The 26,297-nt window shown below is 38.9% G+C and overlaps 1 protein-coding gene across 3 annotated transcripts in view; it reads left to right on the top strand.

Moving 5' to 3' along the window:
- Positions 1-26,297, top strand: part of Sil1 (SIL1 nucleotide exchange factor) — a 265,209-nt gene that overhangs the window by 179,193 nt on the left and 59,719 nt on the right. For 2 of the 3 annotated variants that reach the window (XM_042692037.1, XM_042692038.1), the window contains exons 5-7: positions 2,226-2,325; positions 12,999-13,190; positions 20,016-20,137. In XM_042692037.1, the coding sequence (XP_042547971.1) occupies positions 2,226-2,325; positions 12,999-13,190; positions 20,016-20,137 (414 nt within the window). The remainder of the gene's footprint in view (positions 1-2,225; positions 2,326-12,998; positions 13,191-20,015; positions 20,138-26,297) is intronic. The other variant, XM_042692039.1, reaches the window with a different exon arrangement.

Raw genomic sequence — 26,297 nt, 5'->3', positions numbered from 1 at the left:
AGTCAAGAAGTCAGGGACAAGTGAGTGAAGACATTGTGTTCATAAAGTTTTACTCTGCACAGAAGCAGGAAAGGGCAACTAGAAGACACCTGAAGTCAAAGGGGTGCTAATGTACTGAAAAGAATAAGCCAGTTAAGGGAAGAAATTGCTGATGATGGAAAGAGAGAGTGGTATAATTACAGGAGTTAAAGCGTTTATGAAGTCAAGTGGGATCTGGAACATTTGTTTAATTGGAGCAGTTACACTGTCATCCATTGTAATAGAAGGGTAATAAAGAATGGAAGTTGAAATGTGGGTTGATTGTAGAGTTGATGATGGGAAGATGAAGAAATTCTTAACAACTTTTTCCTCTCTCATTTCCTCTACCCTACCCCTTTATTTTCCTTCTTTTCCCTCTTCATCCCTTCCTTTTTTTCCCCCTTAGAATAAGAACGTAGGCTCTTGGTGCCTTCTAGGCAGGCACAGTGAACAATATCCCTAACCCGGAAGTTGAAGAAATTCTTGATGATAACAGCCATTTTCTCAGTAAAAAATTGAGAATATAAGTTGATGCATTGTATATGTACACATTTCTATTTGTACATGAATGTGTATGTCTAAGACTAGGTAATGATATATGGGCCTGAGAGAGTAGGACTTAAGCAGCCAGAGGTATAAGAAGATGAGATTAGTCCTGCCCAAGTTTTGGATGTGGAGATAATTATTTCCATCTATGAATTTTGAATGTGTTGCTTCCTTGTAGAGGTAGGGGCAGAGCCATGGCATTCATATGTAGTTGGCAGTGGATTATGCTCTGTGGAGAGAGGGATTTGAGATTTTTCTCCGCTCCTGTGTGGTATTATACTAATCATTTGAACAGAACATTACTAGCACATATATAATATGTGCTCAGTAAGTGGGAGTCATCAGTTATTTTGAATTAGTTTTAGACTGAGGTTTAACAAAACATGTTTTTATAGAGCCCAAAAGAAATCTCTATAATGAATCAAAGACTAAATGAGCAAAAGCTTTCTTGAAAGTTGTTGGGATTGTGTTGAGACTGATATTGCCCCTTCTAAAGTAGAGCCAGATCAGTAGCCCTTTTCTCTTTCAGATCTGAGGTTTCATGACATACAATTGAACAATCTTGTCATAGTCCATTGTGTTAATTACTTTTGTATTTCTGTATGCTGGATATAAACAACTTAAAAGAGAGTAAGGATTTATTTTGCTCATGATTTCAGAAGTTTTGTCCATTACAATGGAGATGGTATAGTGGAACAGATCTGTTCAACTCATGGCAACCCAGAAGCAAAGTGTAAGAGATTACAGAATGGGGCCAGGGCTCCTAAAGACATGCTCCTGGCCTATTTCTTCCAATGCTGTCATATTTTGAATGTTGTCTGATTAGTTCAGAATCCTCAGGATCCAATCATTTCCCCCAAGTCCTATCAATTAGCAATCAAGTCTCCAATACATGAGCATGTGGAAACCACAACGACCATATTCCATATTTCCACTTGTTCACGTTAGTCTTCTTCACTGAACTGAATGCTAGTGGTGAGACCTTGTCCCTTTCCATATGTGAATGTCCTTTCTCCAATCAAGATGAATGGCTGTGTCTTGAATCAGCTCCAAGGTTTTTTTTGTGAGGATATAAGTAGTCTCTGCTTGAGATTAGTAGCATATTTGTTTCCTTTACTCCCCTTGGTAGCTGGCCTTGATACAGTATGAGTATATCTAACTCATTTATATGAAGACAGATTGACTTGAGAAATTAAGATCAGGTGCACTATGAGTGGCATGGGTCCCTTTTGTATCCCTGCCAAGAAAAATATAAATAAGGGTGTATGTTACTCGCTATCTTTGTATACCCTTCCCACTAGGAGGCCTTGCTGGGAAATATACTCAGAGAACAGCATTGTACAGACATTCCAAATCCATTTCTGTTTAAGCAGCTGGGTAACAGTTATTTAATGTGAGCTTTTATCTTCCCTGTGCTTTCTCATCCTTTTTTTTTTTTTTTTTTTCTAATGACGTAGCTCCATCTTTAATTGTATCTTTTCCTCCACTAGCTTCTAGGTAAGGTCACCTTGTTGGACCCCTGGCTGAAAGCAAAGGTAGGATAGTACACTAGAGTTCTAGCTGTTCTGGCCTAGCTTTCCTTGGCTGCCACATACCCAGTATACTTTCTGTCTTGCACAATTTAATGTCATTCTCCTGACTCTCAGCTTTTCTTTGGATAGGCTTGACATCAACACCAACACTTATACATCTCAGGATCTCAAGAGTGCCTTGGCCAAATTCAAAGAGGGGGAAGAGATGAAGAATTCAAAGGAAGATAAGGTATGTGGTATTCTTTCCAGTTAGTAAAAGCTATTTCTATAAACCTTAGTGTTTTTGTATGGGAAAAAAGTTTTTCCAGTAGGTGTTACAATAAAAATTGGGTGGTTATATTATAAAAACAATTTAAAGAGTGACAAAAACCCTTTATAGACTTTTTTGTTTTTGTTAGTTGTAGGGCTTAAACTCTGGGCCCGTGCACTGCCCCTGAGCTCTTCAGCTCAAGGCTAGTGCTGTACCACTTGAGGTACAGCGCCACTTTCTGTTTTCTGGTGGTTAATTGAAGAGTCTCATGGATGTTCCTGCCCGTGCTGGCTTTGAATTGCAATCCTCAGATCTCAGCCTCCTGAGTAACTAGGATTATAGGCGTAAGCCACTGGCACCTGGCTAGACTGTTTTTTTAAAAACAACACTGGGAGCATTTCTATCTAGGTTAGCATTTCCACCACATGATTGGAGAAATTGCAGGACAGAACAAAAATGACCATATTCTCCATTATCATAAACAAGAATAGTTAAAAGATTACAACTCAGAGCAGAGCCTCTCACTTTGTCCACAGGTAGGCACATGTTGTTCCAGACAAATAGAATTCAACCAGTTGTTTTGTCCTTTTAACATGTAGCAAATGTATTTTTTAATGGGCATTAGGTTTCTTAAGCATGAGACTTATTATTGGGACAAGAGTATAACTTGAGTTTTCCTAGCTATAAATTTCTTGGCAAGCTGAGGAAATAAGAAGGAAAAAGAGGCAGATACAACTACTTGGTTGTGCTCCTAATATCTGGGAGGATTTACAAGTATACTATACTCAGAGTAATCCTTCTTGAAGTGGATATGAGTTCAATATAATATCCAGGGAATTTCACAAAACATTTTTTACCTTTGTAATTGAGTCCTCTGAGTCCTTTAAAGGACCTCCTTTAGTGTTTGCCTTGGGGAACTCTCAAGTTCTCCTTTTTTTCCATCTTAGAATCTCCTTACTCTTTGTCTACCTCTCTCCCATCTCCTAGGATCATAGCATTGTCTGACAGGGGTAGCATTAGGTTTTTTGTAAGAAAGCTTTAGATGTTTCAGATCCTTTAGAACTAAGCTAACTTTTGTAGGAGGGCTGGTGTTGACCTGTTTAAGGCAGGTTAATCCACAGGCCAACTCTTCATGACTTTATTTTCATATCCTGCCTGGGTAGTGTGCATAGTGTGGGAACATTAGGGACAAGTAGCAGCAGCAGCAGGTAAGGGATGGTGATGCATGAAATTCATTCTGCCGCACACATAGTCACTGAGTAAAAGCAAATCGGCTGTCTGGTGCAAGTGAGTGTGAGAGAGTAGAGCGTGAGTGCTTGGACTGGTGTTCTGGGTTCTTTCTGCTGTCATCTCTTTGCTGTGGCCCTCGTGTGAGACCGATTGGAACATAAAAGTTGCTCTGGCTTCATAACTCCTGTTGCTTCTCTCTGCTCTCTTGGGAAGTACAGTGGGATTTTCTTTCCTCAGATAATGGCATTTTACTCTCATAATTCAGTGTATAAAAGTATGAATATTGTGAAAATATTTGAAAAACCAAAAGCAAAGGATTCTTTTCTTTTTTTTTTTGGTCGGTCGTGAGGCTTGAACTCTGGGCCTGAGCGCTGTCCCTCAGCTCTTCAGCTCAAGGGTAGCGCTCTACCACTTGAGCTACAGCGCCACTTCCCAAAGGATTATTTTCTATTGCTGATTTTTGCAATAAAAAAAAAAGTTCTGCCGGGCGCCGGTGGCTCATGCCTGTAATCCTAGCTACTCAGGAGGCTGAGATCTGAGGATTGTGGTTCAAAGCCAGCTCGGGCAGGAAAGTCCGTGAGACTCATCTCCAATAAACCACCAGAAAACTGGAAGTGGTGCTGTAATTCAAGTGGTAGAGCGCTCGCCTTGAGCTGAAGAGCTGAGGGACAGCGTTCAGGCCCAGAGTTCAAGTCCCACAACTGACAAAAAAAAAAAAAAAAGGTCTGTCTTATTGCTGAAGTCCACATATGAGCAGTGGAAACCAAGAACCTAGTACCTGCTGATTTGAGTTAGCTACCCTCTTCTGAGTTATGGCTGTCATTCGGTGTCCTTATTTCTGTGGAGTTTAGGTTGTTAGCATTTTCATTGAATTGCTGCATCCTGGGATCCTTCAGTTTTCATTTTGAGCCTATCTGGACTGACTCAGCTCCCTGTCAATGTGCTGTCAGCACTGGCTGTGGAACTTGAAAATAAATTGACATATAATAGTCTGGGGATTTTTTTTTTTTACATGTTTTCAAGCTCTTGGCTACAAATGCCTTCATACTTTTAGCTTATTAATTTTTAAACCCCTCCTGTATGGTGTCTTGTAAGTACAGGTGCTTTTGCTATTTATAAAGATAATACTGTTAGATATTGGCCATATCTCTTGTAATTTTTTTTTTTTTTTTTTTGGTGCTACTAGGGTTTAAAATCAAGGCTTTTCATTTGTTCAGTTTGCTTGTTCAGCTGGCGCTCTACTACTGAGTTATATCTCCAGCCCTTATTTTTGCTGGTTATTTTGGAGATGGAATCTAGTGGATTTTTCTGCCCAGGCTTATATGAACCTCAATTCTCTGGATTCCTGAGTAGTTAGGATTACAGGTATGATCCACTGGAGCATGGTTCTGTTCTGCATTTGGTATTTTGGGGAGAAATGCATTAATTTCTTTGTATTAGTGGTTGCCTTAGTTGATTTAGAAGAAGAGTTTCTCACCTCTCAAAAAAGCCATCTATCAGTTTTAGATTGTTATTGTTGAATCTTACCCATTTATCTCTCTTTTACAGTGCATATTGCTTGATGTTTATACCTTATCATGTCAGCCACTGTTCACTTGTAACTTAAATTTTTTTATATTTTAAAATATGACCATCTTAAACTTTTGATTCTGGCAAGACATGGTAGACTCTTTTTTTCCATCCCAAATACAAATAAAGGGAAAAAATTAATGGTGATGAGATGAGTTGGATAGAGACACTGAAACTTCAGGAGTGACTCAGCAATGAGTTTTGAGTTTCTTGGTTTTCTTTTTGCCCTCTGTATCCCAAACTGGGAACTGGAGACTCCCACATCCTGGAAATGCCAGCAGGTACAGATACTAAAATGCTCTTAAAAAAAAAAAAAAAGCCTGGGGCTGGGAAGGTGGCTCAGTGGTAGAGCGCTTGCCTCGCATGCATGAGGCCCTGGGTTCGATTCCTTAGCACCACATAAGCAAAAAGGAAAAAAAGCTGGAAGTGGCGCTATGGCTCAAGTGGTAGAGTGCTAGCCTTGAGCTAAAGAGCTGAGGGACAGCGCCCAGGCCCAAAGTTCAGGCCCCACTACTGGAACCAAAAAAAAAAAAAAAAACCTGTTCTTTCTAGATGAAAGCCTGAAAAAGTTGTCTAACATGAAAACTTTGACAACACTTGTCCTATTCTAGCAAAAGATAATGGAAACAATTCCCCACCCTTGGCCACAAGAAGTTTAGAGAAGAGTTTGGATTTCCATCCTGCTTGGTGGTAATAGCATTGTGGGGATTCTGATCATGTACTCCCTCCTAATGTTAATCAAGTAATATGAGTCAGTTCTCTGTTGCTTTCACCAAAATGTGTCAGAAGATAAGCAGAGAGGTTGAATTTTCCACCCTCTGCCTATAGCTACTCTCTGCCCTGAATGGTACAGCAGAGACTAAGTTAGATCCTGATTTTCCAGAACCCCTGTTTAGGGGTAGCAGGCTTCTTATATGTCAGTGTGGTACCAGCAGAATCCAAGCAGGGAACCTCAATGTTGGTCCTCTGCTAGCAGCACCAACATGGATTTTCACTTCTCTGTAATGAGGTAGTATTAATAGGAATGTACAGGGAGTCTGATCTTCCAACCCTACCCTGGTAGTAAAAGGCAGTGTGAGGAAGCATTCTGCCTCCCACTCTGGGATAGGGTCAGTCAGGTAAGTGAGGAGCATGAACTACTTTCAGTCTAGCAGCAATGACTTAGAGCTTTGGTTCCCCTAACCAGGTGGTGTTGGGAGGAGCTAGTCTTTCACTATCAATATCCAGGGTCTAGTGGTAGCAAATTATGGTCTTTACCTTCCCAACTAGAGAGTAAGGGTAGATATTTGGAAGAACAGAGCTGAAGAAAGATTTTGCAAAGTTCTGGCCACAACTCTTAAGTAGCCCCATTATAAACTGAGCAGATTTAATATAGCAAAAGATAAAACTGAACCACAGTATGGAATATTTACAGATTTTTAGATTGTCTTGTATAGCATACAAAGAAAGCAGTCCAGAATAGTGTTGCATACTTAAAAGTCACAGTAGCTACAGCCCACACAAGTAAGCCACACCAGCAAAATAAACCTAAACAGGTGACTACTTACTGAGGAATACACTTAAATAAGATTGGGACTCCTACTACAAATATATGTCTAGCATATATTTGAAAAATCATTTTGCTAAACTAGGACAAAGAAAACCACAACTTGAATTTGGAGAAGACAAGTGCTATTATGGTTTGAAAGTTGGTGTTATTTGGGACTTTTGGGAAGTAATTAGGTTTTTAGATAATGAGGATGGAACCCCATGATGGGTTTATTGTTTCCATATCTCATAAGAAGAGGAAGAGAGCCTAGATACTCAGGAGGCTGAGATCTGAGGATTGCAGTTCAAAGCCAGCCCCAGCAGAATAATTCATGAGACCAATATCTCCAATTAGCCAGTAAGAAAAGCCATAAGTGGAGCTATGGCTCAAGTCATAGAACACCATCTTTGAGTGAAAAGCTAAGGGAAAGCACCCACTCCTCAAGTCAAGATATAACTAAAAGGTAATTGTCTGCACTCAAGGAAGAGATCCTTCACTAGGAACTTTATTTTAGATTTCCCAGCCTCCAGAACGCTTAGGAATAAAATTCTGTTGTTTAACTCACTTTAACTCACCCATTTTATTAATCCACATTTTTAGACCTCTTCCTTGAGTGATGACTTATAAGTAGCTAACAAAGATTTTAAAGCAACTATCATATCTGCCTCAACTAGTAATTGTGACCGCTCTTGAAACAAAGAAAACTTCATCAAAGATACAAGGGCTAGAGGTATGACTTTGAGCACCTGCCTATGAAACATAAGACTCCAAGATCAAAACCCAGCACTTCAAGAAGGAAGGAAGAGAGGGAGGAAGGAAGGAAGGAAAGGAGGGGATGGGAGGGGAGAGGAGAGGAATGAGAATGGGGAGGGAAGAGGGGAGGGGAAGAGAGGAGAGAGAATGAGATAGTGGGGGAGGGAAATGAAGGAAAAGGAAGGAAGGAGGGAGGGAAGAAGGAAGGGGAGGGGAGGGAAGAAGAAGGAGAGAGGAGGGGTAAGGGGAGGGGAGAGAAAAAGGGAAAAGGAAAGAAAAAAGCTAAATAGAATTACAATGGTAAACACTTTCCAAGGAGGGGATCTATTTAAGGATACAGTGGCTGCCTGCAATGTGAAATATCCTGAACTGTATTTATACTATACTTTTTTATATACAAGCCTACCTATGCTAATATTTAATATATAAATTAAGACCAGTAAAATATTATCAATGAAATAAGATGAGTATGACAATATCCTAAAATTAAAGTTATGTGACTAATGGACAGGTAAAGTTTAGTGATTGGCCATACTAGAGAAAGCATGATTCATGTCTAAACCAGGCTGGAGCAGGTTATTAGGAAATTTCAGAACAATGTGTAACTTACAACTTACAAATTGTTTATTTCTAGAAATTCCCATTTAAATATTTTTGTGTCATGGTTGACCACAAGGCCCTGGAAAGGAATATTGCAGATAAAATGGGATTACAGAACTGAAAGTGCAATAACTATAATTTTAAAAGTGACTGAATTCATTCAACAGTAGAATGCTTATGACAGGAATAAGTTTCACTGAAGACTAAATTATAAAGTCCGAGAATGAAATGAACAGAAGATGAACAAAGAAGAAATCTTGGGGGAAGTTAAAGAAAAGTACATTGAGCTAAATAAAAATATACAGTCTTATCAGTCAGCAGATGTTGTAATTCCAGCACTCAAGAGGGTAGGTGGAATTTCAAGTTCATGGTCTTGTCTCAAAAAACCAAGGATATGGCCTGATTGTAGAGCACTTGCCTAGCATGCACAAGGCGCTGTGTTAAATCCCAGCACTACAAAAAAAAGTGTAAGACCCCAGTACCAATAAATCAGATAAATTAAAAATAAACAAAGCACACTATTTTTAAAAATGATGAATTGCATTTCATGAAATTAAAAGCTTTCACTTTATGAAAGGTCCTACAAAGTCGATGGACAGAGAAACTACTGTGGTCCAGCAGTCCTCACTTTATGTTTTCACATGGACTTGTAAAAATGACTGTGCTGAAACTATGAACAACAGTCTTAATAATCAATAGAAAAAATATTGTTCTATGACCTTTACAGTTTTCTCAAGCACTAAAAAAATTACACTGCTGTCAGTTACAAATATATACAGAAATGAAAAAGTAACAATACTGATATTTGCTTAGTACACTGTAATTTTAAACTCTAGAAACATGAAGATTAAAAGTTTTTCTTTGTAAAAAAAACTTATCAAAGAGAAGTTTGAACATTGCTTAGGTTTTCATTGTATAATATGACATGGAATAAACATCTTTTCTATGTCTTAGCAAATACTAAGTATGGGTGAGCTCTCAGCATTCTACCTATTGTGTCTTCTGTGTTGTGAAATTTCCCAGTCTCTTTAATGTGAAGATACTACTTTTTTTTTTTGCCAGTGTCACTTCATCCTTTCTATCACTTTGTTAATTTATGTTTAAGACTTTGTATTTTCTATGTTCCTTTGGCTGTACTTCTAGTTTATCAAACAGCAGCAGTATTAGCATCTCCAAATCTGTCCCAATTCTATGTATGTTCAACTTGGATTTTATGCCTGAGTTTCCATTATTTATTTTCTTATTATCCCATTCATTTTTGCTGGCCAATTTTCTTTGAGTTATTTATTTTCATGAAATATTCCATGGGTTCATTGTTGAGATAGGAAGAGGCCATATAACTATGTATATTGCATCTATGTGTGAACTGAATAATAGATGCAGAATGACCAGTCACTAGAAGGCTTTGAAAGAAGCCAGGAAGCCATGTGATAAGTAACTACAGGCTTTATGTAATGATTTTGGATTTTAGCAAAGTTGGTATGTAAGCCATGATGTTTTAAATACTTTTTTCTTCTTGTTGGTGGTGGTCATGGGGTTGAACTCAGGGCCTGGATGCCGTACCTGAGCTTTTTTGTTTAAGGCTAGTGCTCTACCACTTTGTGCCATAATGCCACTCACAATTTTCTGGTGGTTAATTGGAGATAAATGTCTCAAGGACTTTTCTGCCCCAAGTTCAAACTGCGATTCTCAAATCTCAGACTCCTGGGTAACTAGGATTACAGTCATGAGCCACCAGTGACTGACCATACTTTCGTTTTTTTAACAATGGACATTTTAAACATTTTTTAGGCAGTACTAGGTCTTGCATATACTAGGCAAGTGCTCTACACTGAACTATATCCCATTCAGACAAAGTATTTTAATCTAGAATACATAAAGAATTCCCAAACTTCAGAAGAACAGACAGCTTATTTTAAAAAATGGGCAAAGTACATTGGCATTTTATCAATGAAAATATATAGATGGCAGATAAACCCGTGAGGAAATGTTTAACATCATTAGCTATTAGAGAAACTCAAATCTATAGGGTTATATCAGTATATATTTGTTAGAATGCATAAAGATATAAACTAGGTTTTTCATAGATTGTCAGTAGGAATGTAAAATGGCTTATCTACCCTGAATAGTTCATAGTTCTTTTAAAAGAAATATTTTTATCATATAATCCTGAAGTTTCATTCTTAGGCATTTATACCAGAAAAGTAAGAGCTTGTGTTTAAACAAAAACCTGTACACAGAGCTGGGAATGTGGCTTAGTGGTAGAGTGCTTACCTGGCATGCATGAAGCCCTGAGTTTGATTCTTTAGTACCACATAAACAGAAAAAGTCAGAAGTGGTGCTGTGGTTCATGTGGTAGAGCGCTAGCCTAGAGCACAGAGAGGCTCAGGAACAGATCCCAGGCCCTGAGTTCAAGCCCCAGGACTGGCAAAAGAAACCAAAAAAAAAAAACAAAAACACCTGTATATAAATATAGCAAATGGTTCATGCCTGTATCCCAGGAGGCTGATATATGGAGGATCACAGTTCAAGGCTAGCTCAGCCAAGAAAGTTCACTCAACTCCACTTCCAACAAAAGGGTAGGGCTGGATGAGTGGCTTAAGTGGAACCCTAGCAAGGACCTGAGTTCAAATTCCAGTACATATTTTTTCATAGCAGTTTTTAAATTCACAACAGACAAAACCTGGAAACAACTCAGATATTCTTCAACAGGTGAAGGTTAAACTATACCTATAATGCAATACTACTCTGCAATAAAAAATGAACTATTTATATGTACAGTAACTTGGGTAGATCTCAGAGACATTATGTTTAGCAAAAACAAAAAAAACAGTCTAAAAAGATTTTGTGGTTCCATTTATGTCATATTCTCCAAATTTCAGAATTACAGAGATGAAGAAAAATAAATGGTTATGGCAAAGTAGTAGGACAAAGTGCAGCTATAAAGAGGCTGTGCAATGGGAGGTGCTTAGTGGTAGGGGAACAGTTTCACAGCTTAATTGTACTGGTAGTTGCACAAATCTGTAGCTTGGGTAAAACTGTATGGAGTGATACACATGCAAATGAGCACATGTAAAAGGTGATCAAATCTAAGGTTATTTAGACTAGATTAAATAGTCTATTTAGTCTGTGTTCTTAGTTTTGACATTGTACTAATATTTTGAAACACATACCCATTGGGGAATGATGAATAAAAAGGATACATCTATACTATTTTTGTGATTTCTTGACTTTATAATTACTTCAAATTGAAATTTTTTTTTTTTTTTGTCGGTCGTGGGGTTTGAACTCTGGGCCTGGGCGCTGTCCCTCAGCTCTTCAGCTCAAGGCAAGTGCTCTACCACTTGAGCTACAGGGCCACTTCCGATTTTTTGGTGGTTTATTGGAGATAGGAGTCTCACGGACTTTCCTGCCTGGGTTGGCTTTGAACTGTGATTCTCAGATCTCAGCCTCCTGAGTAGCTAGGATTACAGGCGTGAGCCACCAGCACCCGGCTGAAATTTTTTTCTCTCTGTCTCTCTCTTTTTTTTTTTAAAGGCCTTTTTGAGGGTCAGGAACCATTCATCATGTTTGTGAGGCCAGGGTCACTAGCTTTTTAATTATGCCCACTTGCCTGTTGTCCCATAGCTCTAGAAAGTGACTCAGCCTTCCCAGACCTCTTTGCCTGGCCTTGCGCAGCATCCTGTTTTTTGTTTTGTTGTTGTTGTTGTTTTAACAGGAGAACATTTCACATTGTTTTAGTCCGAAGAGTCAGGTGTGGTGCCCCATAGACAGGTGATTGTTCTTCTGGAACAGTTTTGTATTTTTTGTTTTTCAGGCTGGAACTGGGGCTTGAACTTAGGCCACCCTTGCTTGCTTAGCTCTTTAACTCAGGCTGGTACTCTACCATTTGAGCCACATCTCCACCTCTTGCTCAAACAGTTTTTATGAGAGACAGATTCATGCCTTTGGTGGATATTTCTATGGAGTGCTTATAATGGGGAGCTAACAACTGCTCATCATCCTGCCTTTTATAAATATTCATACCTTTTCATTTTTTCTTGAAATATAGATACATAAACCACTATGACCTTTCAGATTTTCTTTATAAGCACTATTCCCTAAGATTGGGAAGAAAACGGGAGTATCACATGTATAAAATATCCAATTAAAGTCTTTTATTCACCTCTAACATAACTTCATTTAAAAATCTTTATATGTGTATGAGGTGGGGAGGGATTGAGAGAAAATTGTTTGAGATTTGAGTATAGTACATACAGTAATTTAGCCATTTCAAACAGTTGAACAAATTGTACACCTGTGGTTAGATTGACAGTAATGACAGTGATTTAATTTTCATCGGTAAATTGCTACTGTTCTGACAGCTCTTACCCACACTTTCCAATATCCAGGTTTCCCTAAAATGTTACTGGATTGTTTAGTGCAAGATCAAGATATTCTGTGATTATGAACATTAGAGAGCCATGGTGTGGGTTATTTTACTGTAGATCTCATTTGTTCCATATGAGGTTAGAGTTGAAAGTAGGCTTGTATTACTTTCCCTGACCTCATCAGTTCCAACAAGATGTCTCCATTCTTCCTGGATATTGGAAGTCAGACTTAAATTTAAGTAGCCCTAGGAAAATCTTGAATGTTATTTGAGCAGAGGCTTATCAAGGTAGATTTTGAAAGCTTTTTTCCTTGGACATCTTAGAAAGTATCAAGAATTTTTGATGGTACAGATTAGAGAGGATTCGGAGTTTCAGAAGAGCAGTGATTTAATGTTGGGCATTGATGATGGACCATAAAAGCCTTGAGAGATGTCTCCAATTGGCTAGATTCATAACTTCTTTTTTTTTTTTTTGGTTGGTCGTGGGGCTTGAACTCTGGGCTTGGGTGCTATTCCTGTGCTCTTTAGTTTGAGGCGAGCACTCTACCACTTGAGCTACAATGCCACTTCCTAGATTCATAACTTCTTTGTTACTTTCCTTAGGCAAGGCAGGCTGAAGTAAAGCGACTCTTCCGCCCCATTGAGGAGCTAAAGAAAGCATTTGATGAACTGAATGTTGTTATTGAGACTGACATGCAGATCATGGTACGGTTGATCAACAAGTTCAACAGTTCTAGCTCCAGCCTGGAAGAGAAGATTGCTGCACTCTTTGATCTTGAGTATTATGTCCATCAGGTATTACATTTCTTTGTCTATCAGTTTGATTTTCAATTTACAGCTCCAAAAGTAACTCTCCTGCCCTAAGCCCTGGTAAATTTTATCAGCATTATTAGTTCTCTGTTTCTATTGTAGGCCAATGTCTGTCATAGTTAAATACATTCTTTCAGCCAGAACAATCCTCTTTTTAGCTTGCACTCCCTTCCTTCCTTCCTTCCTTCCTTCCTTCCTTCCTTCCTTCCTTCCTTCCTTCCTTCCTTCCTTCCTTCCTTCCTTCCTTCCTTCCTTCCTTCCTTCCTTCATCTCTCTCTCTTTCTTTCTTTCTATAACAAAGAAGAGACTTATCTGAGTTGTCTTTGTGGATGCACCACTTACGCTGAGTACTCAAGGAAGATTGGGATTTGCCAGGTGAAGAGGAGTAACTAAAACAGTGCAGTAACTATATCACCCATGGACCAAATCTGGCGCAGTACTTCCATTTGTAAATAAGTTTTATTGAATATAGTCACACTTATTTGCTGATGTATTATTTATGGCTGATTTCATTCTACAATGGCAGAATTGAGTCAGACTATAAGGCCCATAAAGTAAAAAATACTTATTGTTAGGCCCTTTAAAAAATGTTTGCAGCTGGGCACTACGGTCAATGCCTATAATCCTAGCTACTCAGGAGGCTGAGATCTGAGGTTTGCAGCTTGAAGCCAGCCCAAGCAGAAAAGTCCATGAGACTCTTATCTCCAGTAAACTACCCAGAAAAAGCCAGAAGTGGTACTGTGGCTAAAGTGCTAGCCTTGAGCAAAAGAAGCTCAGAGACAGTGCCTGGGCCCTGAGTTAAAGCCAAGGACCAGCCAAAAAACGTTTGCCAGTCTTTGCCAGGCAAAATAACCACATGTGCAAAGATTCTGATAGCAGGGAAGAGCTTAAAGAAGTTGAAGGCCAATAAGGATTGGATTGTCTGGAGCAGGGAAGTATAGATGAAAGTGGCCAGGGGAAGGGAGGTATAGATAAAATAGGAAGTGTAAGAAATGCAAGGTTGAGAATATCCTGTTCTTTGCAATTTTGTCTTAAACCTAACTACTGGAGAATTAAAGTAGGAAAGTAACTGATTAGACTTCTAGTAGCCAATAATTTATTGAACATTTTTTTTTTTTTTTTTTTTTTTTTTTTTTTTTTTTTTGGGGTCTGGTCGTGGGGCCTGAACTCTGGGCCTGGGCTCTGTCCCTCAGCTCTTCAGCTCAAGGCTAGCGCTCTACCACTTGAGCCACAGCGCCACTTCTGGCTTTTTTCTTTTTGCTTATATGGTGCTGAGGAATTGAACCCAGGGACTCAGGCATGCAAGGCAAGCGCTCTACCACTGAGCCACCTTCCCAGCCCCCTATTGAACATTTTTTGATACCAGGCACAGCTTCATTAACTTCTATAGCTGCCTTTTGAGTAAAGACCAGTACTAGACACACACACGCACGCACGCGCGCACGCGCGCACACACACGCACACACACGCACACACACACACTTCTAGGGATGAAAGGTCTTACTGTGTTGCCCAGGCTTGTCTCAAATTCCTAGTTTCAAAGGATTCTCCTGCTTTAATTTCCTGCATAACTTGGGTGTAGAGTCACCATTCCTAGCTAATCACATTAAAAAAAATTTTTTAAGTTTTTGTCAGTTGTGGGGTTTGAACTTTGGGCTTCAGTGCTGTCTCTGAGCTCTTTTGCTCAAGGCTAGCACTGTACCACTTTGAGCCATGGCTCCTCTTCTGGTTTCCTGGGGGTTAATTAGAGATGAGTCTCATGGACTTTCCTGTCCAGACTGGCTTTTTGAACCATGATCCTCAGATCTCAGTCTCCTGAGTAGGTAGGATTATAAGCATGAGCCACCAGTGCCTGGCTAATCACATTTTTAAACTGAGGAAAATGTAGAACAGAGAGATTAGTGATTTCTTAAGATTAATCAGCCAGTTGAACGAAAGAAAGCTCAAGGCCCTGAGTTGAAGCTCTAGAACAACAACAACAAAATTTTACTAATCAGCTAGTAAATGAGATAGAGCTAGGATATGCAACAATTAACTCTGAGCTTTTAAACTTTTTTTTTTTTGGGTCCGGTCGTGGGGCCTGAACTCTGGGCCTGGGCACTTTCCCTCAGCTCTTCAGCTCAAGGCTAGTGCTCTACCACTTGAGCCATAGTACCACTTCTGGCTTTTTTCTTTTTGCTTATGTGGTGCTGAGGAATCGAACCCAGGGCCTCATGCATGCAAGGCAAACGCTCTACCACTGAGCCACCTTCCCAGCCCGCTTTTAAACTTTTGACTAGTCTGCTTCTCTCAGAAAACTGGTACCTTTTAAGTAGATCGGCAATAAGGAGGCTCCAATAAATAAATGAATAAATTTTGAATTTTTGAATGCCTGCTAAGTCCCAGGCACTGTTCCAGATGCTTGACTTATGTCTATAAACAAAATTGGAGCTTACCTTCTACCAAACGCAGACAGGTAAACAAACCAACTAAGTAAATTATGAACAATATATTTGAAAAGTGACAAATAGTAGAAAAATAAAAATAAAAAAAGGAGAGCAGAATCAGAATTGATTTTGTTGAGACGGTATCTTGGGCAGAGGGAGCAGCAAACTCTGAGTTGGAAGCATGTATAGAGTGTTTGAGGAAGTCACTGTAGAATGTTCAAGGAATATCAGTGTGGCTGAAGCTGACAGGGTAGAGAAGATGCAGATGAAACTCAGAGATGTTGGGATGAAGAACGTGGAGAACTTGTAGACCGTAGACCCTGACAAAGTGTAATTGGAGGACATTATCTGATTGCTGTTGTGTTGAGAATTAGACTGGAGGTGTGAGGCCTGGGTTAGAAGCGGAAACCACGCAGGAAGCTATTGAAGCAGTACAAACTAGGGGCAGTGGTGGCTCAGGAGGCTGCATAATCATAATCAAAAGCTTGTTTGAGATCTTCATCTAGGCATAGACTTTCACTGTCCTCCCAAACACGAGAACATCTGTAAACTAAGCTAAAAGACATTTTTTCTTTATTAAGGATTTTGCTGGCTTATGTGGTCAAAGAGCCCAAGTGTGCACTGTATCTGCAGGAATTGAGGCAGCCTCTTCATCTTTCCCTGCTTATAACTCTTAAGCCTCAAATAGCAGGACTGTGATCCTCTTAGAGAAAAAAATCTGGGTTCTCTTGCCCCTTTCCAATTTTTCCACCTATGGTGAAAAAAACAAACTCTCCCACAGCTTTCCCATTAGAGATATTTAAAGAATTAAGGATCTTAGGAATTATTGGCTAAGCTCAGTTATGCTCTGATGTTGACAGCTTTTATTATTATTATTTTTTCATCTTAACATAGTTAGATGGGTCTTTAGGTGTCAGGTTTCTATGGGCTCTTGCTTTAGTTGCACATGAAAGGCCAAAATGACCAGAGAGCTTATCAGATGTAGATAGGAATAAATACAAAATAGGCTTGGACTAACAGTAACCCAACAGAGGTTCTTCCTTTGCTCCGATACCTCTTTCACCTGGCAGTACATCTATAGGGTGACATTCATTCTGCTTTCACAGATCACTGGATGGGGTAAACTGTTTTCTAGATATCACCAGTTTAGGCTGAGGTCATAATAGAACCATTTGCTGGTCTAGGTCTAAAACATTCTGCTGGTAGAGGGTCATAAATGTTCTAGGTCACTGTCATTTTGATTGTCTAAAGTCCTTAACTTTAGCTTTAAGCTATCATTTAGCAGTGAGAAGTTATAATTTCATGGAGAGATTCCAGGAGACACAACTCAACTTAGTTTACAGTTGTGATGTGGAATTGAGGTAATGTACTATTGACTTTGAGAAAGATAACACTTTTCTACAGGAACTTCTTAGTCCATTCCCATTCTAGTCATACTGAATGGAGGATTAAGGAGCCATGGGTTTTAAGGACCTAAACTGGGTCTGCCCAAGGATTCCTCACAGCAATATTTTAATTATTAAAACAGGATATGTGAAAAGAAAAATCTTTTGGGAGTTATTTATGAGAAACAGCGTCTGTATGCCTCATCTGCCCTTGAACAGTATATTTGCCTTCCCTCTGTGACTCCTCAATTATTTACCCTCCTTTCTCCCTTTCTGTGTCTTCTGTTTTCTCATTGTCTGGTTCATTTCTTTTCCTCCTGAGTGTTGACATAGTTTCTTCATCCTACATAATGCATTCTCACTGTCTCACCCCATCCTGAAGACAACCTGGGATAATTCTAGACCTAGACCCAGAAGAGGAGAAGCTGGGCTCTGGTGGTGTGTCTCCTATGTGATCCTGAGAAGGACCCAGCTTTTAGTGTGCAGTGAGTCAGAATGACTTTTTACTTTCTCACTGCCAGTGAAATAAATAAATGCAAGAACATCTTGTAAGGCTACAATGCTTATATAAATACCACCGTTTATATCACATCAAATGATTGTTGTAGTAATATAGATAACTGAACCTCTGTGACTATAGGTTATGTTGCCTTGAGACTGAAGAGAGTGAACTGCTCTTCCAGGAAGTCATACCAATTTTGTTTGATAAGGGTCTATCCCAGGTTTTGGATTCTGAGTCATGGTTTTGTATCTGAGTAAGGAAGCTCAAAGGATAAGCAACAAATTCATATATTTTAAAAATCAGAGCATGTTTATAAGAGCAAAATACCAATTTGGAGTCTTCCTACTTAGCTATGTTATGGCTCAATAGTCATTTCTCTACAAGGGCACAGCCTCAGGCCACATGGCAGTCTAGATTTCGTAATAACTTTACAGCCTCAGTTGCTATTTTTTCAAGTCTGTAGTACCAGGGGCCCATTTGTTTTGTTTTCACAGATATCCTAGATTGCTTTCTAAAATTTCATAGTTGAGTTCTATTTTAGTAACATTTTTTTGGATTCATTTTTATCCAATAATTTTTGAGAACCTAACTCTATACTCAGCTTCCTAATCTTTGGACCTACAACAGTGGATAAACAGACAAAAACCTTTCCTCTTGTAGAGACTTTATGAAAATGTACAAAACTTTTCTTTCATAGCCTAAGGAACCTCAATGAAAGCAACTGGGAGTGAGGTTGATCAAGATACAGTCAATAATGTATGACATGTCACAATGAAATCTTTCCTATACAACTAATGTATTCTTATAAAAATACCTTTTTCCTCCAAGTAGTTAAAATAGAGTGGGTCCACCATAAAACATGAACAAGTTCAGATACTGGGCTTCACACTTGATTTCTCTATCAGAACTCACTTCCAGTTTGGAAGCAGAGGCAAGAACATAGTGAGCTAGGAAATGACTCCATAGTTGTAGAGGGAAAAAGGTGAATAGACGTCATACTGATATTGAGCTCTGGCTTCCAGAGTTTTCCTGAGAAACTGTAGAGTGGGATAAATATGTAAACAAGAGATACCTTTGTAGTGACAAAGAGAGACAGAGAAATAGAGAATGGGTTTCTGATTTTTCACACATATAATAATTAGAAAAATATTAATACTGTTAAAATATAACAAATTAATTAGTACTGTTTTAAGTCTAAATGCCACAAAAATCAACAGGTCATTATAAGTCAAAGGAGAAAGGTTTGGTAAGATATAAGTTAGGTGTGGTGGTATATACCTGTAATCTCAGCTCTTGGGAGAGAACTATTGTTCAAGGCCAATCTAAGTTACACATGGCAAGACATTGCCTCAAAACAAAACAGAAAAACAAAAACAGGGCTAGTTAGGTGGTGAACTCCTGTAATCCCAGCTGTGCTGGAGGTAGAAGTAGGAGGATTGTGTCTATTGGTCCACCTGGGCAAAAGTACAAGAGTCTGGGTTAGGTTATATCTTCAGTTGCAAAGTGCTGGCCTATTATGCTTTAGTCCCCGGGTTCAATCATCATCACCAAAAAAGAAAGATACACACATAAAAGTCTTTTTTTTTAAGTGCAAAATCCTACTGGAAAAATAACTAGTGGCAAAAGGGATATGAGTGTGGCTCAAGGAGTAAAGCACTTTCCTAGCTAGCACAAGGCCTTAACATTCAAATTCCACTAATGCCAAAAAAGAAAAAAAGAAAGAACAAAAAGAGAAACACCCACAAAAATAAAAAAATGAACTCCACATAATTTAGTATTGATTTCTTTGTAATGAGATCTTTATGATCACTTAGATTTATTGTTTAAATATATTAAAGTCACTTACAAATTACAGGATGGTAGAAATACTCTGCTTTTCTGATATGTAGTCACTAGCCAATAACACAGACCTATATAGACTAAAGCCTTTGATAGGGACTTTTGTTCAGATTTTATCGTGAATGTCCTCAGATTCAGTCAATCTTAGAAAAAGAAAGGTAATATTGTTGTTCTTCTAGGTATCTGCTCCTTTTATAGTCCTGCTTCTAATTAAAAATCAACTTTAAAGAAGTCTTTTACTTCCACTGTCCCTATTGTGTTTGGACATAAACAGGTAGTATGGTATTGCTTAATGGAGCTCATTATGCCAGATTCTTTGTGTTAACAGCTTGTATGTTTGGAGTAATTTTTGTGACTCATTACATTATTGGAATTTTCCAAGACATGATTGGCATAAGCAATATCCAGGTGCCATTTCCACTGATTCTCACTTAGGTCCTCATAATTTACTTTAGATGAATTAGGAGTTCTCAAATTTAAGCTTACATTGAAGTTTATCTTGTTTTTATATATTCTTTCCTATTTAATTAGAAGGACCCCAATTGCTTTTTTACTTGACTTTTAAATCTGTGTTTGGATAGTCACCAGAAGCAAAGCTGTTCAAATGGCTCTTCTTTTCTTGATGTCTCTTTTGTGCTAAGCAATGCCTTTGTTGCAGATGGATAATGCCCAGGACCTGCTCTCCTTTGGTGGTCTTCAAGTGGTGATCAATGGGCTAAACAGCACAGAGCCCATGGTGAAGGAGTATGCTGCATTTGTGCTGGGGGCTGCCTTTTCCAGGTGAGTATCATGGATGGATTCCTGTGGGCCTAATTGACTTGATAAGGTTATGCTTCCACTTTTGCCCATCTCTACTCAATAGAGTGATGGACAAGTGAAACTGGAATTTGGTTCTGTCTTTAGAGAGGATGCTATCACCATCTATCACAGTCTGCTCCCTCCATTTTACATGTATGGACATTTAATAACCAATCTGAGGTGATACTCAGTTTTAGTAAAAGCCTACAAAAAGCCCAGCCACAGATTGGAGGAGGGAAAGGAATAAGATCTTAAAAATTGACCCTTTTGACAGTAAAGCTACATCTAGTGATGAATAAATGATAAGCCTAACCAAGGAAGGCCTTTTGAGAGGAATGTATCTTTCCCCAGTTGTCTGGAGCCAATCAACATGCAGACAGGTTATTGTTTTTTCTAGACTGCGGTTTCTTTGGAATTTCAGTTAGTCTAGCTTGTTCTAGAAGACTGATCTGCCTAGAGCGGGAAGACAAATATTTTTTTAAAAAATAGATGTAGCTGGGTGCTGGTGGCTCATGCCTGTAATCCTAGTTACTCAGGAGGCTGAGATCTGAGGATCGTGGTTCAAAGCCAGCCCAGAAAGGAAAGTCTGTGACTCTTATCTCCAGTTAACGACTAGAATACTAGAAGTGGCACTGTGGCTCAAGTAGTAGAGCGCTCACCTCAAGCTGAATTGCTGAGGGACAGCACCCAGGCCCAAAGTTCAAGCCCCATGACTGACCAAAAAAAAAAAAAAATGGTGCCCACAAATTTTCTCATCCTAAAAAGTTAGGATATCTTCATGCTATATTTGCTCCATTGAATTTCTAAAGTTCTTCACATTTTTGAAAATCTTCTTAGGACTATTTGTACCAGTAAAAATAGGTACAGATATTATGGTTCTGGCTGCAAGAATAGAGTGGTAGCTACTAGAATTGCCTTGGTTTAGATTGAGGTTTAGAATGTTACTCTGAACGCATTTACCATTGTGGGTTTTGTTTGAAAATATTTTCTTTGGTTTTTATCTATACTTAAGATCTTTGTTTATCCAGAATCTGAAAGTAATGCTTTTACATATTGAAAGAGTTCAACATCTTTTCATAGTAAAATGAAGTCAGAGCTAGGAAGGCCAGAAAAATTGTTCTTTGATGAGTGACTAAGAATATTGAAGGCTTTTATATCCCTATCATTGTTGGCCTTGAGCTTCAAGCCCTTGTTGTTCTCTAGACAGCCTCCAGGGCAGCTCCAGGAAAGGTGGAAAATCTCAGTTCCTCTATTAATAGCTATAGTCTCAGGCCTAGGGAAGTCCAGGTTCTTCTCATAGAGAACTTACAGAGGCTTTTCATGTCAGAAATGAATCAAACATTAACCTCTCTAAACTTTTTGTAAATTCTTACCTTACTCCAGAGTAATTTCTCTCTAACTTCAATATAAGCAGATTGTGTTAAACAGCCCTTGACACTGCTTTTGGAAATACATACATTACATAGGAAACAGAAGAGCATTTTCATACCATATCCTAGTTAAGGGCGATTGAGAGACTTGAGATACATATATTGGGCCAATAGCAAACCATAATTTACCCAAAGGTAGTTCCAATATGTTGTATTATTAAGACTTCTTCATGATTTTATTAGCATAAGACCATGTAAACATTTATGTAGCATTACTAAAATTTAAATAGAGATAAATAAAAATATTTCAATTTAGTGTTTTGGTGGCAAGCAAACTGCTATATTCAAAATGTTCTAGTTGGGTTTTTGATAGCTCACTGGAGGGCTGTTATAGTGACAGCATGGTATTGTGCCAGAGCTTTTTGAAGCCAGCAGCAGGCTCCCAAACACCATGAAAATGTCAGTGTTTTATGCAAAGAGGAGCTTGGTGCAAGTTAAGAATATTTCTGTGGAGAGAAGCAGGTTTCAGTGCTGTAGTCTGATGTATATTATTTACTTTTGATTCCTTAAGTATTGGCACTGCACCTAACTCATCCTAACTGCTCCTTGCATTTGAATGTCTGCATACATTCCCCATATGTACACATTACATGACTGCGTTGATCAACTTACTCTTTATCAAATGGTCTTTCAAGAGATAGCACCTGAAATCTTGGTCTCTCTTTATGCCCATGTACAACCTTTCTGAACTTCACCTTATCTTTTTAGCTTGTTAATTGTGCATTTCATAAAGTTGATACCAAATACCAAAGTATATATTAAGCACTTGTTCAGAATAAGGTAGTATCACTGGACACTGGTGGCTCATGTCTATCTACTACTAGCTACTCAGGAGGCTGAGATCTGAGGACCAAAGTTTGAAGCCAGTCCAGGCAGGAAAGTCTGTGATACTCTTTGGTCCCACTAACCACCAAAAAGCCAGAAGTAAAGGTGTGGCTCAAGTAGTAGCTAGTGGAGCACTATAGCCTTCAGTGAAAAAGCTAAGGGATCCAGGCCCTGAGTTCAAGACCCAGTACTGGTAGTAGTAGTAGTAATAATAATGGTGGTAATAAAAAAAACAGCTGGGTGCTGGCTCACATCTGTGATTCTAGCTACTCAGGCTGAGCTCTGAGTGTTAGGAAAATGGAGGAGAATGGAAAAGGAATAAGCTGTACTCAATCATCAACAGGCAAGGAGTGTTTATTGAGGAACAGTAAGGGGCACAGACCTTTCTGCGGGTTTGGAGGTTGTCCAGAGAGTTGGGACAGGAGCCAGGTTTTTATAGGAGGTCCAAGCAAGGAGGCAGAGGTTAATGAGAAAGCCACCAGGTCAAGGCAGGTGGGGGCCTTTCAGTTGAGCCCACAATGGGATGTTTACAGCTGGGCTTAGGTAGATTGCCCTGCCTGCTCTTCAAACAAGCCCACACACCTGGGATTTTGCCTGGTATCTGTATGGGCCTGGGACAATAGGATGGGAGTCAATCCTTCATATTCCATCTTTAGATACATAAAATGATTGGGCCAAGAGGGGAGAGGCAAGTCCTTCATATAGGATCTTTGGATATATAAGAAAAATTGGGCTGTGGGGGGGTGAGGGGGAAGGGAGGGAGGGGATCATGGAGTTATGAGAACAAAGCAAATTCCCATCACTGAGGATCATGGTTCAAAGCCAGCCTGGGGCAGGAAAGGCTATGAGACTCTTATCTACAATAAACCACCAAAAAGCTAGAAGTGGTGCTGTGGCTCAATTGGTAGAGTGCTGGCCTTGACAAAAAAAAAAAAACAAAAAAAAACTCAAGGACAGTGCCCAGGCCTTGATTTCAAGCCCCAGGATTGGTACACACACACACAAATAAATAGTAACAATCATAAAAAGTGGTATCAGTATTATTATCACCCTAATCATGATGTGTCTAAAACTATCAATCACCCCTGTAAGGAGATTTTTATTATCATTTCTTTCTTTACTAAAAATCATTTTCTCTTCTGTAATGGTATTTATGCTGTACCATGCCTCTTGGTGTTACTCTTGCTGCTTCATGAAGGTGTTTATTTTCCCACCTGGGTTAATTGCTTAATAGGTTTCCAATGCATGTTTCTGTGGCTGAAGAGATTTCTTCCTCAATGTTAAACATTAAGCAATTATTTCAAGATCAAGAAGAGAAAGATAACAGAACTGTAATTGACATAGGGACTAGAATAACATTTGTTCTTTAAATATTATTCACAACCAATTATGGGTTATGCACATTTGTTTTCTGTTGTTTATTGTCTGTGTATAAGACAGGTCAAACTCTTATGTAAGATCTGCAGGGATAGAGGTGCAGATGCTTTTAGTAGATTTATTGTTTCATGTCTTTAAAAAAACAAAACAAAAAACCTTTTTTTCAAGTAAGTTATTTTCCCTGGCCTTCCTGTGACCTGATTTCATTTCATGATGGCAATTGTGTGTGTGTGTGTGCATGTGTGTGTGCGTGTGTGTACACACATGCGCATGTGTGCACACCCACACACGTGCATGCAATCTGACCTACTGGGAGTCTCAAACAAGGTCTTAGTGTTTCTGCATAAGAGAAGTCTTAGACCTTCTGAATTTCAGAGGCCATGCAGCTTTCTGTAATTTGGTTTTAAATACACTACTTTAAAAAACTGTCCTTTTGGGGCCGGGAAGGTGGCTCAGTGGTAGAGCACTTGCCTTGCATGCCTGAGGCCCTGGGTTCAATTCCCCAGCACCACATAAGCAAAAAGAAAATAGCTGGAAATGGCACTATAGCTCAAGTGGTAGAACGCTAGCCTTGAGCTGAAGAGCTGAGGGACAGCGCCCAGGCCCAGAGTTCAGGCCCCATGACTGAACTCCCCCCTCCCCCCCCCCAAAAAAAACTGGCCTTTTGCTTTCCTCGTCTGGTATATAACCTTTACCATTTACCTGTCAGGAATTAAATTATGAAAGTGGTGTGCTTGCCCCAGGGAGCACTTGTGCATCCTTGTGTCTCTGCCTCAGTCACTTATGGTATCTTATATCTATCTTTAATAATCCTATTCTCATTGGCACATGTATGAATGCATGTAATATAAGAATGCATTTTATGTATGTAGTGTTTTTATTTGAACACATGTGTGCAGGATGAAATGGAATCTAATCCAGTTCAAAAAGAAATTTATATATGCCAGCAGTGATGGAGAAATTATGTTCCATAGGATACCCAAAGCAGGATTTTCTTCTAACCCCTCTCTCTTTTTGCATTTTCTGTGGAATCTCCTTGTCACATTTTGTATTATATACATTGCTTTATAAAAATGAAGATAGCCATATATGGTGGTTCACACCTGTAATCCTAGCTACTTAGAAAGCAGAGAAGGGGAGGATCATGGTTTGAGGCCAGCCCAGACAAAAAGTTTAAGAAGCCCTGTTTCAACCAATAAAAACTGGATATGGTGGTACATGCCTGTCATCCTAGTTAATAAGATGATCACTGTCTAGGGTGATTCAGATATGCATATTCTACTCTCTCTCAAAAATAACCTATGCAAAAACATACTCTGTTGATAGTTCCCTCAGTTGTTCTCTTTCCACTGAGGTTTTACCAATTTTTAACCATCAGATCAGTATTATATATTACTGTGACCCATATCTGTCTACTAGTTTTCTCTTTCCTATAGCCCTCAGTAAATTTCAGTGCTTGTCTATACCTTCTCCTTGTTTTTCCTGATGTGTTTAGTGGGCTTGCTGAGGACCAGCATTCTCAGTTCCATTGACTATTGTTTACTTCTGTCATCTATTAGATATCTTGATACTTGTTTCCCATTTTTCCAGGCATCTCATAGTGTCCAGACATCACCATTATTATTTCTTTACATCTTCATGTCTTCTGTTGAACATACTTGTCCTTGAGGCATGTTCTCCAGCTTCTGCATGCTTTTCCATTTTCCTTGTCACCATCATTGTTCATTACTCTTCCCACTCAACCCCAAGGTATGCTCAGGTTACCAGTTAACACTCTCCTACCACCAACTGCCCATCACCTCCAAAACTACCAATGTATATTTTCCTTCCCTTCACTTCTAGACATCTTCAAAGAATAGCTAACAAGGAAAATAAATTATGTATAGTTCTATTATGTAAATGTACTCAAATTCACTATTCCTATAATCTGGTTACTATATCCTTGAAAATATTCAAGAGTACTTTGAAATCATTGACATCTCTGTAGAGTTAACAGTATTGCCCACTAGTTTTTCTTGGAAACTACTTTCTGGTTGCCATGTTATTATAGTCTTTTGGTTTGAAAATGTCTGTATTAATTTCTTTCCCCTATTTTTTTCTTCCCTCTGCTGGGGATCCAACTCAGGGCTTCACAACATTCTAGGCAAGTGCCCTATCATTGATCTACCTCTCTAGTTTTCCTTTTCTTTTTATGACATTATACTCATATTCCAATTGTAGCCACTCACCAAGATTTTTCCAGTCTCATTCTCTTTGCATTTTTTTCCCTTAGTGGTCTATCTTTGTCTGTGATTTCAACTCCTGCCTCATTTTTCCTGAGGTCTCATTTTACATTTTTATCAGACTATGATTGCACCTCAAACTCAAGGAGGAGAAAGTTTAACTGATTGTCTTTCTTATAAACATTATCTTTTTATGTATTCTTGTTATTATGATTATTGTAGTTACCCAAGCTTGAAACTTTTGAATGATACTTAAGACTTTGCTTCCCCTTGAACTTTCTCATTAAG

The sequence above is a fragment of the Dipodomys spectabilis genome, unplaced genomic scaffold (assembly GCF_019054845.1).
Source record: "Dipodomys spectabilis isolate Male_0828 unplaced genomic scaffold, ASM1905484v1 ptg000147l, whole genome shotgun sequence".
Lineage (NCBI taxonomy): Eukaryota > Metazoa > Chordata > Mammalia > Rodentia > Heteromyidae > Dipodomys > Dipodomys spectabilis.
Note: the sequence above shows the minus strand (reverse complement) of the source record. Positions and strands in the feature narration are given on the sequence as shown.